The following is a 16003-nucleotide window of genomic DNA, read 5'->3' as shown; positions in this document are numbered from 1 at the left end:
CAGCTTACACATTAAAAACGGGACAATGTGCCATTTCATCCCTATCATGTGCACATATCCATGTTTAATCAGTGTGACACCGTAAATACATTGTAAATATCCATCCATACTCATTCCGTTTGTTTATGGTATCTTATTTTTTATTCTTCCTCAACCAATACAACACAATCTCTGAACATTCAAAATCATCAAATGAAGTATATGCCAAGTTTTTCTATCTTACGGTCCTTGCTGCTGCAACATTGTGTTGTCCCCACTGTGGGACTAATAAAGGACTGTCTTATGTTATCTGATCTTATTGTACCATGACAATTTTACTGGCTTTCTTAACTGCAGCAGTAGATGCATCCATACACAGACAGCAAAGTCAGTTCCAACCTTGTAATGTTGCAGTGCATCTTTACCAAACGTAGAGAGTTTATAAAAGTAAATGGAATGCAAAAGTTAGAAGAAAAATATATAATGACAATAAGTAAAACAGCACTTCAGATATATATTTATACATGACAGAAAAAAATAAAACCAAAACATTAACTTGTCAATATTTGTTTGAGTAAAAGGGTTAGGGTTAGAGTTTGTATTCAACTCTGTGAATGGCTGCCCACCGCTCCAGTGTATGGCATCTGTCTCCATGAGTGTGTGACCCCGTGCATGTGCATGTGTGTGTTCAACAGGTGCCAACCTTGATGGGTTAAATGCAGAGGAGTAATTTCATGCACATGACAATAAAGTGTAAATCTTAAAAATTAAAACTCAAATGTTACTGAAAACAGGATCAATAATGGAACAGACGGGATCAAAGATGCACCTGTAAGCTGTACAACACTGCAAGTTAAATTCATGGTGCCAAATATTTCATCTCATATAAGAGAACTGATATCAAATGATTAAAAAAATATATAATAAATTCATTGAAGAGAAACTTTGTTCCCTGACTGTCTATGATAAATCATACAGAAAATTCTAAGAGGCTCGATTGTGACATTTTCCATCCTCTTAGTGAAAGATGTGATATCAGTTATCCATACATCTGAATGAGCTGGTTTATCCATGATAGGCTTGTAAACAGCTCCTTTAAACTTCAGCTTCAATGTCAAGTGCAAGAGGGCCTTTCATTGAGAAACCGATGAAGAAGGACACTTTTGAGCCCTCAGCATATCCGCTGATCTGACTTCGATACATTGGAGCCACTTCAACCTTCACATCTCGGATGTCGGTGTCTGTCAGTATCCCGGCCCTCTTCACCTCACCTGTGGCCCTGAAAAGGAGCTCCTTCACTCTCTTCTCTTTCCATATTTTGCCATTTCCCCATATGGCAGCAAACTCTTCCTGCCTTGCAACAATGCGTCTGATTTCCCCCATGTTCACCAGTCGCTCATAGCCGAGCTTCTTCCCCAACATGAAATGCACAATGGGACTCTTGCCATTGTACACTTCCTTCAACTCCTCGTGATACAAGGTCTTCATCTGAGAAATGAAACTTCCCAGACTCTTACATTTGGGATCCTCCGATGGAGGCCACAAGAGCGCAACAGCAATGAAGTACAGAGGCAAACAGTCATTTAATGGAATCTGCTCACGCAGAACTTCAGAGAGGAGATTTATCAGCTTCGAGTATGGCAGAATTTCTCGTGAATCCAGTTTGATACGACTCAGCACAACATTGGCATAGATTGAGTTGATCCTATCCTTTAAATTGAGGCTTCTTTGGCAAACAAAACGATACTGTCGGGCAATTTTCTCCATTGTCTGAGTTGTGTTGTCTTTTGAAAGATAATTCAGAATCCCAAAGTACGTGTCAGCTTTTGCATTCTCAAGGAATATCATGGCACTCATCATTTTATTCATCATCATCATCATTTTATTCTTGGAAAGAAGTGCAGTCTTGCAGAACACCTTTGCGTACTGTCTGAAACATCTGAAAAGTTCATTTTGGGCCACCTGCTCACGACTGTCTTTCATTCCAAATCTGGAGCCAAGGTTCACAAACAGGTTGTCAAGGTAGTCGATGTGAAACTTCATCCTGAACTTGAGATTGGAAAGTACATCTTCAAATTGTTTCAGAATGTCATAACAGGCTCTGTTTTTATTGTGCCGTGGATCATTTCTTTCTACATCCTGAAGTTTAATGTCTCCAGAGAGAACCTGGCTCATTATGTCATGCCGAACAGTGTCAGAGGGGGAGAATACAGGGGTCTTTTCTAGCAGATCGATGATGAGTACTCCAACTTGGATTTCTCCCAAGCAGCCTGATGTGTTGAAAAGGGAGTTATCTGTTCTGTTGCTTAGTCGCTGAATTGACTCCCTCTTTGCAAGGTTCTGTGTTTGCCGGAATGCCTCGATTGCTGATTGAGCCGTTTTAAGACAGAAACTGAGATTTTCTGTGCTGACAGACTCTGCTCTGCAGGTTGCAATAACACTCTTCAGCTCATGTTTAAGAACTTGTGCTGATGTGTCTGCAATATAGGAGTTGTCTTTGGAAAGGCCTTTAGCTTTCTCTGCCCAAATCTTTGCCTCAGAGAAATCCTTCTTTTTTAGGTAGTAGTACCTGGCCAGCAGCTGAGAGACTACGGCATCTTTGTCAAACCTTTTAGATGCATTTTTTAGCACCATCTCTTCCATTCCAGGTGTTTCACTTGCAATGTCTTGAATGAGTGGAGAGAACTGGGATTCCTCTTCTGCTGAATGATTTCTTTTCACCAAAATGTGGTGAACGTCCTGCAGGAGATTCCCTTTTCCTTGTGTGCTCTCATAAAGCTGCTCTGTGGTGAGCAGAAGGTCAGTAATTTCAGCTTTTGTCACATTGTGTGTCGCTGTAAGTTCTTTTAAACACTGCCTTGCAATGCTTGAGTGGATCATTTTCACAGCTTGGTAAACTACTTTTCCTTCAACCGTGCAGCTGGCAATGAAAGTGGAAAATTTCCCAAATCCATCTTCAATTTTGATGCTTCCACAAACTGGCTTTGGTTGGCCAAGAAAGTCCTCACACAGGGACACAGAGAGGGAGGAACCTTTGCAGTATACGTTCAACAGGACCAAAACAGCCAGGAGCCGAGTGTGTCTCTGGTTCATGTTGAAGCTTTTCAGAGTGTTGTGGACCACATCTTCAATATACTTGTTGTCGAAGTTCTTCTTCATAATCATGAAACCATAGAACGTGTCAGCATTCTTGTGTGTTTTCTCTATTTCAACAAGTTTTTCCTCAAACATCTTCTGTTCCTTCTCAGTGAGTTTGTTTCCAATAAAAACAGTATCTGCAGTTGGTTCAGTCAGGTCGGAGCACTCTGATCTCATGCAGTTCAGGAGCATGACCTGCACAGACTTTGACTGAACATGTTTATTAGCACATTCTTTCTCAATGAGCTGCTGCAAGTCGTGAACCTTTTCCATATCATCAAAGTCATCTATCATCAGCAAGACGGGGATCTTTGGTATTTGCTCCTCATTATGATGCATCAAAAGTTTGACCACTTGCTCGGCTATTTCAGCAAAGTCAGGACTGCCATTCTTAAGGACAGCACAGCGAAACCTGTGCCTCAGAGCCCATAATACATGCATGGCCAAAGTAGTTCCACCACATCCAGGTGCATGGAGGAGGTTAAGCAACACACACGCTTTTCTCAGGGAGCACAGGTCGGGTATGACCGTGTCCATGATGAAGTCAAACTTGTCTCGTTTGATAAATGGTGTGGATCCAGGCTGCTCTGAGAAATAGAAATTCCACCACGACACTTTTGCTCCTTTGTAGAAGTTCTCCTCTATGACGATTCGGTCCTCGTTTCCTCCATCACACTGGTTCACACACAGGACCTCTAATGTATTCAGGCTTTGCTCCTCTTTCCTCTCAAGAGCTACTTTGCTGTCACCGCCGCAGGGTAGGAAACGGATGGCTCTGCGGTTTTCTGACCAAAGACTTAGGATAGTGCCATTGACTTCAGCAAAACTGAGCTCATATATGCATCTATCCGAGATGTTGATTCCGCATCGAGCATCAATTAGGCCCCTCCAGGAGGTAAATGCTTTTTCATTGTCAAAAATACAGAGGATTTGCCCAGTTCCCCGGAGCTCCTGCCAGAACATACTGAAAGCTTCAATGAGGGGGTCCATCCTGTTCCTCACTGCTGACAAAAGTAAGAAAATGACAAGGAACCTCTTGTTTGGAAGCACAACTTTCCGACACAAGAAGGAAATTACATCTCGAACTGAGGCTCCTTTTTCCATCAACCACTGGTCAACCTCTGAGGGAGCCTCAGACTCAATACCTCCGTTACAGAACACCCAGCTGGTGTTTCGAGTTAATTTCAACTTGTTAGCAATGTCCTCAACTCCCTCTGTGATTTTGTACTGTGCTGGTAAATGGGGACTTGCTGTGCTCTGCTGGTCAAAGTGGTGCTGTAAACCACGCTTAGCTGATTCTGGATCAAAGTCCAAAACGGCTGTTGGGTTGAGCTCTATAAGAAAGCCTATAGATTCAAAATGGCTTGGGTGTGATTTGTTGGTCACTATCACATACCGCTCAAAGCGTGACTTATCCAATGACGAGGAGCCACCAGTTATCATCTGACTCAATCTGGAGCCTTGAGTGCTGCTTCTTATTACAGTGAGGTGCTTCTCCTCCGCATTTCTGCGGAGCTGTGATTGCTGAGCCATGCTGTCAGTAAACTGTTTGTACTCTACCGATGATTGGTCAAGATTCCTGCTGCTCCCGCCATCTCGGACATAGAAACACCGTGTTGGTTGGGATTCAGCCTCCTTGGTTTTTTTCTTGGATTTTTTTTTGCTGAGCGTGTGATAGAAGTTTTCTGCACAGACCGCAGACTCAGGAACTATGTCCACTTCAATCACACATTTGTCAGAAGATGTGGTGTTTTTTTTAAGAACCTCAACAAATCGAGGAGGTTTGACGCACATTTGAGCGTCAGGTCTGTACTTATAATCAAAGCAACAATTAATGGCTGACTTTAGTTCATTAACATAAGCCTCTTTGTCATCAACAACCACTCCCAGCACCTGGCCATGGGTGAAGTACGGCCTGTCCCCAATTCCAAAATGTATAGTGCCATTTGTGCGACTGTTCATGCAGGCAGCTGCAAAGCGAATGACCTCAGTAGTGAACTTGTCTAACTTAGTTTCATCAGTTGTATTGATAAAAGCTTTATACTCATGGCAGGGTTCAATAAAGTCGGAGGCACCTGACTCTGTGACATCAAGAATGCTGCTCTCTACATAGCACAATGTATCGTGGTACCTACAGAATGGATAAGGCTTGCATGATTTTCCAGGCTGGTTTGTAGAAGTTGTGGACTCCTCTCTCTTAAATTTCACCCTCTCATCTCTGGCGTGAATTAGAATTTTTGCTGGTCCAAAAGTCACACCCAAATGGTTTAAGTCTGTTGTTTCTAAAAGCAGAAGACTGGGACCCGTAATGTCTTGTTGAAGCAATATGTCAGCAGCAGAGACACCCACACCTTCCAAACTGAGAGCCCATTTCCTCACTTGGTCTTTACTCCAGTCCGTTATGTCTGGTGGCAGATCCCCGTCCTGACATGAAAATAAAAAGTGCTGTGAGTCTTCCTCATTTTCAAATTAAATTAATGCACACTTAAAGGGGAAGTTTTTTGTTTTTTTTTTAAACCTGGACCTAATTTCTGGCATAAAATACCTTCATCTACTCACCGATAACAGTTTGGTGAAAGTCGCCGTCCTTCGGAAGATATTTAGATCACTTGAGATCGGCTTATATTCATATAACGGAGAGAACAGGGCAGAGACAATACAGCCTCTAAATAAGGCTTTATCTGCCTTTATTTCACCAACACTTTAAGACCAATGAATGAATCAAGGCTTACTATTGCACAGCTAGCTCAGAGCTGCCGTGTTGTTGTTATTGGGGGCTATTGGGGGGACTTATAGGGGGCTTTCTACACACGCATCTACTGGGATGACGTCATTGACGCACGCCGCTGCAGCACAGCTCATTCACTCCGTACTCTGCGACGGTCGACTAACTTCACACGGAGTATGTTACTGCTAGTTTTGTGCAACATGGCAATTTGGAAATACGAAATAACGAACCATGTTACCAGCAGCATTCCGTGTAAAGATGCTGCTGCAGCACGCGTCAATGACGTCACCCGAGTAGATGCAAGTGTAGAAAGCTTCCTATAAGCCCCCCGATAGCCCCGGATAACAACAACACGGCAGCTATGAGCTAACAGTGCAATAGTGTTCATGCCGACTTTCACCAAACTGTTATCGGTGAGTAGATGAACGTATTTTATGCCAGAAATAAGGTCCAGGTTTAAAAAAACTGAACTTCCCCTTTAAGCGTGCATTGATTATATTTAGCTGACTCAAACCTATATTTAAAACCCAAGATAAAGAAAAGTTTAGATGAAATGGAAACTGCTAAATCAATTAATCAAAATAGTCAAATGAAATTAATCACACAGTAATTCTTCACTTTTTTATGAATGCCAGATATTTCATGTTTTTTCAACTCAAATTCTTTTAATTTCTTAATATAAATCAATTTTAGCATTGCAAGCCTGCACCTCATTGACATGGTCAACAAGTTTGGGACAGTAAATGTTTTCCTACTTTGTAATGTTTCCATTCCTTCTCACAACACCTAAAAGCCATTCTGAGAAGGTACAAAGTAATGAGGTGTTTCAGGAAGTTGTTAAAACTCACACATACGAAGCACAATCAGGCCCAAACTGCACTCAGTGTCCACTACCAGGCAAAAGTGTCATTTAGTGTCATCGGGAGGTATAATTTTTTTTAAACTGACTGATGATTTGATGCTCCTGGGAGGATGACCTGAGCCACCCTAAATTTGATGAGCCAATTATTAGGACAATTTACTTTAAGGTAAACACAAGAAACTTGTGCTAAAGAAACAATGGAACAGACTCCAATGCATAATTCCCTATACTCCCTATATAGACCAGTGAGCAGTGCTGACCAACATGTCTTTGGGGTCACCAGAGTCACCCCCCTAATGCCAGCCAACACTGCTCCTCACAACACAATAACCATCTTTTTTTCCACAGCCACAAGCTACTCCAGCCTCTCACCAACAGCACACCAGTCACAGCGGGGTGGGGATTAACACCCTGGTTCGGGTAGGGGGTAGAAATAGAAGAGGTAAAGATAAGTAGGAATGGGATTAAAACCCTGGTTCGGGTAGGGGGGTATGAAGGTATAGAGGGTGCCAGAGGTGGAGGCAGGAGGCTTCATACTGAATGTTGTGATTATTTGTTTCCATGTTTGATGACAACTATTTCTTCTTCACTATGAAAGAGAAAGTTGTTATAACTCACACAGACAGGATTCAGGGTCAGGCCAAATGTAAAATACATGATCAGTGTCCCATCCTGAACAACTCTGCATAGAATATTAAGGAACTGCAACAGAGCCACTAAGTGCAGCCAATTCAAGCTGGGCCAGGAAATGGTTAATGGTTTATAGTTTAAAGGGATATTCCACTGAAAAGCTGAATGTTTAATGCATTACTTACTTTCATTTCTCCTTGATCTGCCATAACACCTCTGGTTCCCTCTTCACAGATGTAGATCACTAACGCTTCAAAAATAAGATAAGGGGAGCAATTATTAATGGAGGACAAGGAATTCTACACACACGCAGTTAAAGGTTTCAGTATTACCTTAGTTTTTCTGATCAACCGTGACAGCTGTTGCACTTTTCACAACTTTACGCCACAGCTGCTGCAAAGAACAAAAGAAAAATGAATTATTTATGTACAAAAATGATACTTACCTACCCAGGTGGTATCTGTGGAGCACCAGGAAGCAGTGACATACCTCAAAAGACTTTATTTACCTAATATAAGCTATTCCTTAGACTTCAGTGAAAATACAAATGTTCCAGGGCTGAAATCATCTCGTTGCTCTTTAACACAAAAATAAAAAGCCAGAGGTCTTTTCCAGTAAAAAGAAGAGCCACACAGCTCTCTGCTGGTTGTTTCTGCAACTGCAACTGCTGCAATAATTCTTTTTACAGTACAGAGAGCAACTCTTTTCAAAGGATTCCAGGTAAAAACTCCCAGCTGAGGTGTGTTCAGAAAGGCCCCTTTACCTCTAACCAAGTTTTAACACTAAGCTCATCATTCCTTTGATACATATATTATCTCCAGTCCCACACTAAAATAAAACCCCCACCAAGTTTAGGCGGTGTTAGTTTCATTTTCCCCGTGAGTCTTATTTTATAACCAACAGATAAAATGATGCACTGCACGACTTAAAGGCTCAGTTCCCTCAACATTGTCCCAGAAACACTGATGTCACTCACAGAGCGTGCCACACCCAGAAACCACTTTTTCCTGTCTTGACTTGAAATAGTCATTTCAAGACCTTTGATGATGACATTGTAGCCGTTAGAATAATCACGTGCTCTGATAGTAGAGCTTCTAATGCTTTTAAAAAGCTCCCTTGTGTTTGAGTCCATCAGCCCTTTTTATACAGAGAAACGTGTCATAGTTGGACAGTCACCCCACTGCCGGACGCTCAAATCAATGCTGGGCCCTTCTGGGTGCAGAACATGTTCCCCTTTTGCCTGGTAACTACACCAGCTTCCTCTCACAGTGTAACCACATGTAAGTAAGGTTGATGGATTCATCAGAATTTATTAAAGGCGTCACGGTGAGCGTGCACAAGTTTAACACCACAACAAATGCCTGGAAAATATCTGAAATCTGGAAACGATAGGCAGAGCAGAAATGTCTCTTTTCTCTTACATGAGTTAAATCTTTAAACTAAAGTGAGAACTGGACCCTGTCTGCTGCCAACTATGGTGAAACAAAAGCAGGAAACCAGGAAGCTGAAAACACAGCACCTGCAGTATAACCAGGGCTCTCAAGTCTCACGCAATGAGCGTGAGACACACGCATTTCAACAAGTTCACACGCTCACACGCCACACATGCCATTTCTCACGCTGAGAAATGACCAACTTCGTCGCACAGAAATTCTAATGGCCGATACTATAAACGAGTCAATGGCAGGTTTCTGTGCGCTCGTACAGCTCAGAACTATAGCTCTGGTACAGCTGTCTTGATTTAGCAACCCATCGGCCAATCACAAAATAGAATTTCTCAGCCAATCAGAAAACAGAATTTCTTGTTGCCGGGTGTGAAATAGCTTTCAGCTGCAAGCACGCGTCCCATGAATGCACAGCGGACATAGCCTATTATGCTCTGAATGCGTGCAGAAGTTGTAGACGAGCTGGAGGTGGAAGAGAACCGTCAGGATCATCAGCAGGTCATATCTTCATTTATTTGAATATTTTATTAGTTACTATAGTTTTCCTACTCCTTGTAAAAGACCAATACCTGCCGATTAAAGTGTTCGTTGGAGTAGTAGGTCTAAATATTCAGCACACACCCTTTGACATGAGCAACTTAATGAAAAATGAAAAATATGTAGGAGTGTAATTAGGCTTCCGTGGTTAATTTTTTTCAAAGGTGAGCAGATTCCCAATAAGGTTATCTACAATTGCCAAACTGGTATTAGTTCTGCCGCACTGAAATGCTGATGTAGAGAGGGTTTTTTCCATGGTGGGGCTCAATAAAACCAAGACCAGGAACACGTTGGCTCTGAATGGAACTCTGTCATCCATCATGACTGTGAAAATGGCTGACATTGAGCCACAGTGCTTTAAATGGGAGTCCCCAATATCAGTCATCAAGCATCAAAATCTGCCACAAACACTTCCAACAACACTCATAAAATTTTTTTGTTTGTTAAGACTTTGCATACCTAAAACAATTTATTTTAAAATATAGCAGAATTTAGTGTAAAAGTGAAGATTTGTGATTTTGGTATAAATAAAACAATTGTTCTTTAGCTAGTTTATGGCGATGGGATACTGCAAGGGACCAGCCCCCCCCCCCCCCCAAAAAAAAACAAAAAAACGAAAGAAACCACCCCCCTGCGCACCCGGCCCCTGCCCCGCCTGAATCTCACTCCAAGCAAACTTGAAAACTTGAGAGCCCTGAGTATAACCACAGATTCTATAATACTATAATGGCTGTGGTATAACTCTGTAGCAGATTGTCAGTTCACACAAGAAGAAAAGCTTCAGAGTCTAAGTCAGAAATCACGAATGATCAAGCTGCATCGACCGTTATAGAAACCAACACAGTCCTAACTCACCCGTTCATGGAGGCCCTGCTGCCGGTTCAGACTGATGCTGTGAGCGCTTCACCTAGTGAAGGACAAAGATAAGAGCAGGTAGACCTGCGGGTGAATGACCGAGGAGGAAGAGGGAGAGGAGGGCGGGATTCTGGGTAAACGAAACCTAAGCAGGAGCGCATTTTTTCAACTGGTTTGTTCAGTAAAATGACACCTGCTTGTATACAACTTCCTGGTAATTTCACATTTGCGTTAAAGCAGACAATATCTATCTATGTCTGTTTTACTCTCTAAATATATATGTATATACGCACATATCATTTAATGAACACTGCTGATCAGCTTATTTCATGTCAGGGAAGCGTGTGTTCCTAGGCGTCCATTGTTCCGTCAACGCAAGCCGTATCCAACGCATTCAATTCATTTTCAATGAAATCCGGCCGATCGTTGTCGCCGTGCTCGCAAAGCATGCTGCGAGCTGGGGACCGGCGGCACGTCAAAAAGTTGGGCTCGCTCTGTTGTTCCGGCACGTCAACGTAACTCGCCGGATTGGATGCCTAGTCTCGCCGTGTTGCTACTGCAGTGGGTGTGTACAGAGGGGCGTGTAGAATGGCTCCGGGGGAAAGTAAATAACTTGTGATTTTAACCAACCGAAGTTTCTCCCTCTAAAAATTTGAGTTTTGGAGGGAAATTAATGTGTATAAATCGTCAGCAATGGAACATTATTTCATATTGTACCATGGATCCGGATCTGCGAGCGAGGAGAGCTGCTGTGCTGCTGTGCTGCTGCGACACAGGAGATCACATGATCTACTGTCATTGGGTAACGCACTCCGTCTGCCGTGGCAAATTTGCATAAAGTCCGGCCGAGCCCAACTTTTTGACGTGCCGCAGGTCCGCCGCTCGCCGTGCCGGAATCCCAGCATGCTTTGCGAGCACGGCGACAACGATCGGCCGGATTTCATTGAAAATGAATTGAATGCGTTGGATACGGCTTGCGTTGACGGAACAATGGACGCCTATCCGAGGCCCAGGTTGGGAGACGCATGAAGGGCTGCTGTGTGGCCTACATCAGGGAGTTTTTACAGGGTGATTCAGAATATTTTTGATGGACAAATATTTGAAACCCACAGAAGAGAATCCACAAATATATCGCCATCTATAATAATGTATTATTGTTTGCTCAAAAATACAGAATAATATGCAGATGTGTATTGTTTACTCTTTGAATATTCTGATATTGTGTGGATCAGATTTTGCTCAGTTGCTCACAGGATTATGTTGCATTTGTAATCCTGAGTTTTGGTCCTGGTGGAACTGATCAACAAGACAATTCACAAATATGAACATCGGTCCACAAATATCTCAGTACACAAATCTGTGTTTTTATATTTGTTATGTAAAATCATATCCACTCAAAAATAGATCATCACAAAAATCCACCATCATTGCAGCAGGAAAGCTGTATTTTTACAGTCTGTGAAAGATGTGCTGTTGTTGAAATGAACTCAACAGATGTTTTTAATGCATATTTTGTTGAGAACCAGTTCCATGCATGAAACCCTGTGGATGCTCTTATCTTTTCTCATCTTTTAACATGAGAGTCACAAACTTGTAGGAAGTGACACAACAACACGTGAATTTGGATATATTTGTAGACTGTTGTACATATTTGCAAATTTCACAGGTCGACCATAGTACGACATGAAGAGAATCCACAAACACACAGGTGGGCAGACACGATGATGTAATCACCTCCACCTCATGAACAGCAGGTTGAGGTTCTGCTGACCAGCTCTCAATCTGCCCTGCTGCAGCAGACGAGCATCACAAAACACCAAACTTTGTGCTGCTGAACACGAACTCTGCTCTTTCTTTCTGCCACCCAGTACAAAAGTGCTTTAAAGTGCTGTGTTTCAGTGGGATGTTTGAATCATGTGTCCAGCACGTTTTCGTTTAACCCTTTAGAGGACGGGACTCAGCAGCCACACTATCTTTTCACTGCAAGCGGTGAAGTTTAACGTCAGGAGTCATTTTCAGGATCAAACCTTCTTCATACCCAACATGAACTTTGGCATTTCAGCTCAGTGAGGTTGTGTGTACATCTTCACTTACGTGCTCTTTTTCCTCTGTCTCACTTTGAAGTGCTCCCCTTGGCCCGATGCCCTAAATCTCACCAACCACAGCAGCAGCACTCCATCACCAGTTTACCACAGCTCACCAACGCCGTGTGGATTCACAGATGGGTAAGTTAGCATTCTCACCACATGTCACCTTGGTTTGCACAAGCCCTTGGATCTAAAAGATGGACGCAGCCTCTATGACGTCACCCATTGGTTTCTGAACTGATGTTTTGTTGACTGAAGTTCTGTATTCGGCCATTGTTGTGTTCTTTAATACAAAATGGCCACATTTTAGCAGTAATAGACGTGCCTTCTGCAAATTACTGCTGCTTGAAGTGAACACTGCACGGTACACTAAAAGCAAGTGTGTGTGTGTGTGTGTGTGGCTTCATTTCCTAACAACCCCCCCCCTTCGGTCTTTGGCCTGAGACTGTACTGGCTCAAACGATCTTACATCTTTGTAAGTAAGTAAGTAAGTAAAATTTATTTATATAGCACTTTTCGCAGAAAAGGATTCACAAAGTGCTTCACAGTGAGATCAGAATAAAAAACAAGGGAAAAAAAAAAAAAAAAAAAAAACACTGAACACACAGCTACACATACACATCAAAACACAACATCAAACATAAAAAAAAAAACAAAAAAAACAAAAAAAACAAAAAAAAAAACCTTCACCTTAACTAAAAGTCTGTCTAAACAGCAAGGTCTTCAGCTGCTTTTTAAAAGGCTCCACAGAGTTTAAAGTGCGCAAAGAAAGTGGCAGTGCGTTCCACAGTCTCGGGGCCACTGATTGAAAGGCTCGATCCCCTCTGGTTTTAAAGTGCGTGTGCGGAATGACCAGCAGGCATTTGTCAGAGGATCTTAAAGAACGTGCAGGATTATAAAGTGTCAGCAGCTCAGAAATATAGGCAGGGGCCTGATTATTCAGAGCTCTAAAAGTGAGCACTAGAATTTTAAAATGAATCCTGACACGGACTGGGAGCCAGTGTAGTTCAGCTAAAACCGGTGTGATGTGCGCTCTTTTCTTAGTGTGGGTTAAAAGCCTAGCAGCAGAGTTTTGAACAGCCTGGAGACGATGAAGATCCTTCTGGCTCAGGCAAGTAAAAAGACTATTACAGTAGTCTAGGCGGAATAAGTTTTTTGGATAAGTCTGTTCACGAAAACCTAATTCTTTACTGCAAAGGTCCTGAATTATTGAACTTAAGTACAATTATGCATTCACTTACACAGCTGATCACAGAGTAAAACGGTATGTTAGTGAAAGTGGAGGACATGCTGGTCTCATTAAGAAGGTCCTAAAAGTGCTCAAATCAGTAGTTCTCCACCCAAATCAAGCACAACCCGGGACGGGCCCTGATTTCTCTGTCTGAGCCTTTGAATGATTTTCCAGGACATCCTTGAGGCCAGCCAGAAGTCCACTCCTCCTATGCTCGAGTTCGACTTCCGCAACCACAAACCCTTTTGGCCACTCGATGCAGTTGCTGCTTCAGGTGACTCATCCATATGTATATATATATATGATGTATGATATGTATGTATATTTACCAGTCTGTAATCTACAGGGATAAAAAGTGATCGATTTAGCAGTAAAAACATTTTATGAAAAGTTGAATTGCTTCAGTGCTACACCAGTTACTGGCAACATTTGCATTTGAATTGCATTGTTACACAGCTGATTCCCTGCTGAAGGGCCGGAGCTGGGCCAGAGCTGGGCCGGAGCTGGGCCGGAGCTGGGCCGGAGCTGGGCCGGAGCTGGGCCGGAGCTGGGCCGGAGCTGGGCCGGAGCTGGGCCGGGCCGGAGTACTGTGGAATTTAATTTGTTTGTTGTAGTTGTCCTGAGTGACCTTTGGTCAAATAAATCTCAGATTAGCAAATACACCTTCAAATTTGAAGCACAGAAGGAAAACAGCTAACCTTTGTTGGTGCCATACCTGAGGTGAAAAATAAAATATTTTTCATCTTGTAAGCTAAATTCTAAAGGCTTTACGTCATAATGAAGGTAATAAATGTGCAAATCTGCATCCACATATTCAGATTCTTTACAATTTCCCTGATTTAAATGCTGGGGATGCAGTTTAGCAACTGGAAATATTTACTCTTCATGTCACACTGACATAAAACTACACTCAATCTGAAACAGGCAGAAGAGGAAACTGCATCAAATATTTTATTTTTCAGTAAAACACACGTACAACACGGAAAGTTACAGTCACACTCATTCCATCACTTGAACTGGCTGCTACTTTAGCACTTCATAGGGCTTCATGTTCCAACATCCCAATCACATGAAGCCTTATAAAAGCAAGGGCAGCTCCATCATATGGCACATATTCATATTTTCACATGTGGGACAAACAGCGACATCATGCAACTTTGTTCATTTGTCTTTTATTTGGTCTGCATGATGATGTGTAGCACCCATTTGGTTTAATATCATGAAAGTCATTAACTCGCATTATATTAAGGTATGTACATATAAAGGAGTAATACAGCACTGTTAGTAAGAATTACAGTGAATATCAGACATGAATCAGTAACCAAAGAACATACAGATAAAGCATGACAACAACAACAGGAAGCTTCTAAGCATGCTGCTGCTCTACATGTAGGAATCTTTCTAAATGCCACATATGAGGAGACTTATTTACAATCTGTACAGTTCCACCAATGAAAGCTGGTGAGTTCCTGCTGGTCATTTTAACACTACATGGAAGCCATCAGTGTTTTCATCTGTTGAACAGAGAACAGTGAATGTACCTGGAATCAGGCTGAAATCTGACCGTGACGTTAAAGGTTGCCTATAAAGAGCATTTACCCCTCATTGTGCTGATGATGAAGCTGGCTTCCTCCCTGAAGTTCTGCACCATCTGAAACAAACACATGGAAACACCAGTCTTTATGAACACATGTTCTCCTGACAACCAGAGGATGTTTGACAGAGTCTGGACAATCAGAATACAGCGGATTTTTCCAGCTTCATTATTAACTTGATGTGGCTGTTAAGGTTCAGCTCTGAGTCCACAATAACAGCCAGATTTCTGGCTTGGTTGGTGGTTTTAACATCACAGACAGAAGCTGAGCTGATGACCCTGATATGGTTAAGTCAAGATAAAGGCCTGTGGAACTAATGCCATGAAAGAAAAGGCTTTATGGTGATATGTGGACGTCCCAACGTATTTCACTGCTCCTCAGCAGTAACGAGACATCAGTATGAAAGCAGAACATAGTAACCATAGCAGTGTTACTCTGTCACTGGTGTAAGCAGGAGGCTCAGCTGTGTGTGAGGCAGAGGATTATAGTGGCGAACTTTGGCTCTGAGGCTTTTTTCTGTGTTCAGAGTGAAGGCAACATGATGGGAGCTGAGGCAAACCTCAGTGAACTGACCCTTTTCACAGTGGTCGGAAAGCTGTGGTCTCATTTTCTATCAATCCTGGGAACCAACAGAAGATGTCAGGAGGGAATGCTTCATAGATACCTCATCAGAAACCACGATGTGGATCCCAGTGGGTTTCTGCCTGTAGATGTGTGTAATTTGTTGTGGAGGGATGCTATAGAGCATAGCAATCTTTTCAGAAAGGTCCAGCAGTGTCAGCTCCTCCAGGTACACGGCGTGGTAGACTGTGGGCAACAGATAAATACATTACATCTCATCACTAAGCTTTCAACCAGCATCAGTTTCACCACTTCATACTCATAATCTCCCATCATATCCCACACATGCTGGAGA

General features: G+C 42.4%; 2 protein-coding genes across 4 annotated transcripts in view; both read right to left on the bottom strand.

Moving 5' to 3' along the window:
• On the bottom strand, positions 1 to 10718 carry LOC142396326 (sterile alpha motif domain-containing protein 9-like). 3 transcript variants are annotated; one of them, XM_075478925.1, is made up of 5 exons: positions 10468 to 10718; positions 10175 to 10226; positions 7670 to 7730; positions 7523 to 7587; positions 1 to 5541 (listed from the first exon to the last, which is right to left on the bottom strand). In XM_075478925.1, the coding sequence occupies exons 4-5, from the start codon at positions 7544 to 7546 to the stop codon at positions 1075 to 1077; spliced, it is 4491 nt and encodes a 1496-aa protein (XP_075335040.1). In that variant the 5' UTR covers positions 7547 to 7587; positions 7670 to 7730; positions 10175 to 10226; positions 10468 to 10718; the 3' UTR covers positions 1 to 1074. The 3 variants fall into 3 exon arrangements, with proteins under 3 accessions (XP_075335040.1, XP_075335039.1, XP_075335041.1); XM_075478924.1 differs by lacking the exon at positions 10468 to 10718 and having other exon boundaries at positions 10175 to 10433; XM_075478926.1 differs by lacking the exon at positions 10468 to 10718 and having other exon boundaries at positions 7670 to 7727; positions 10175 to 10433.
• A 4250-nt stretch (positions 10719 to 14968) lies between these two features.
• The window catches only part of tfcp2l1 (transcription factor CP2-like 1), a 28342-nt gene continuing 27307 nt past the window's right edge, over positions 14969 to 16003 (bottom strand). The window contains exons 13-15 of the mRNA XM_075478611.1: positions 15752 to 15894; positions 15092 to 15143; positions 14969 to 15006 (exon numbers count right to left, since the gene is read on the bottom strand). Coding sequence (XP_075334726.1) covers positions 14969 to 15006; positions 15092 to 15143; positions 15752 to 15894 — 233 coding nt within the window. The remainder of the gene's footprint in view (positions 15007 to 15091; positions 15144 to 15751; positions 15895 to 16003) is intronic.

The sequence above is a fragment of the Odontesthes bonariensis genome, chromosome 12 (genome assembly GCF_027942865.1).
Source record: "Odontesthes bonariensis isolate fOdoBon6 chromosome 12, fOdoBon6.hap1, whole genome shotgun sequence".
In the NCBI taxonomy this organism is placed as follows: domain Eukaryota; kingdom Metazoa; phylum Chordata; class Actinopteri; order Atheriniformes; family Atherinopsidae; genus Odontesthes; species Odontesthes bonariensis.
This window is presented reverse-complemented; position numbering and strand designations above follow the sequence as displayed.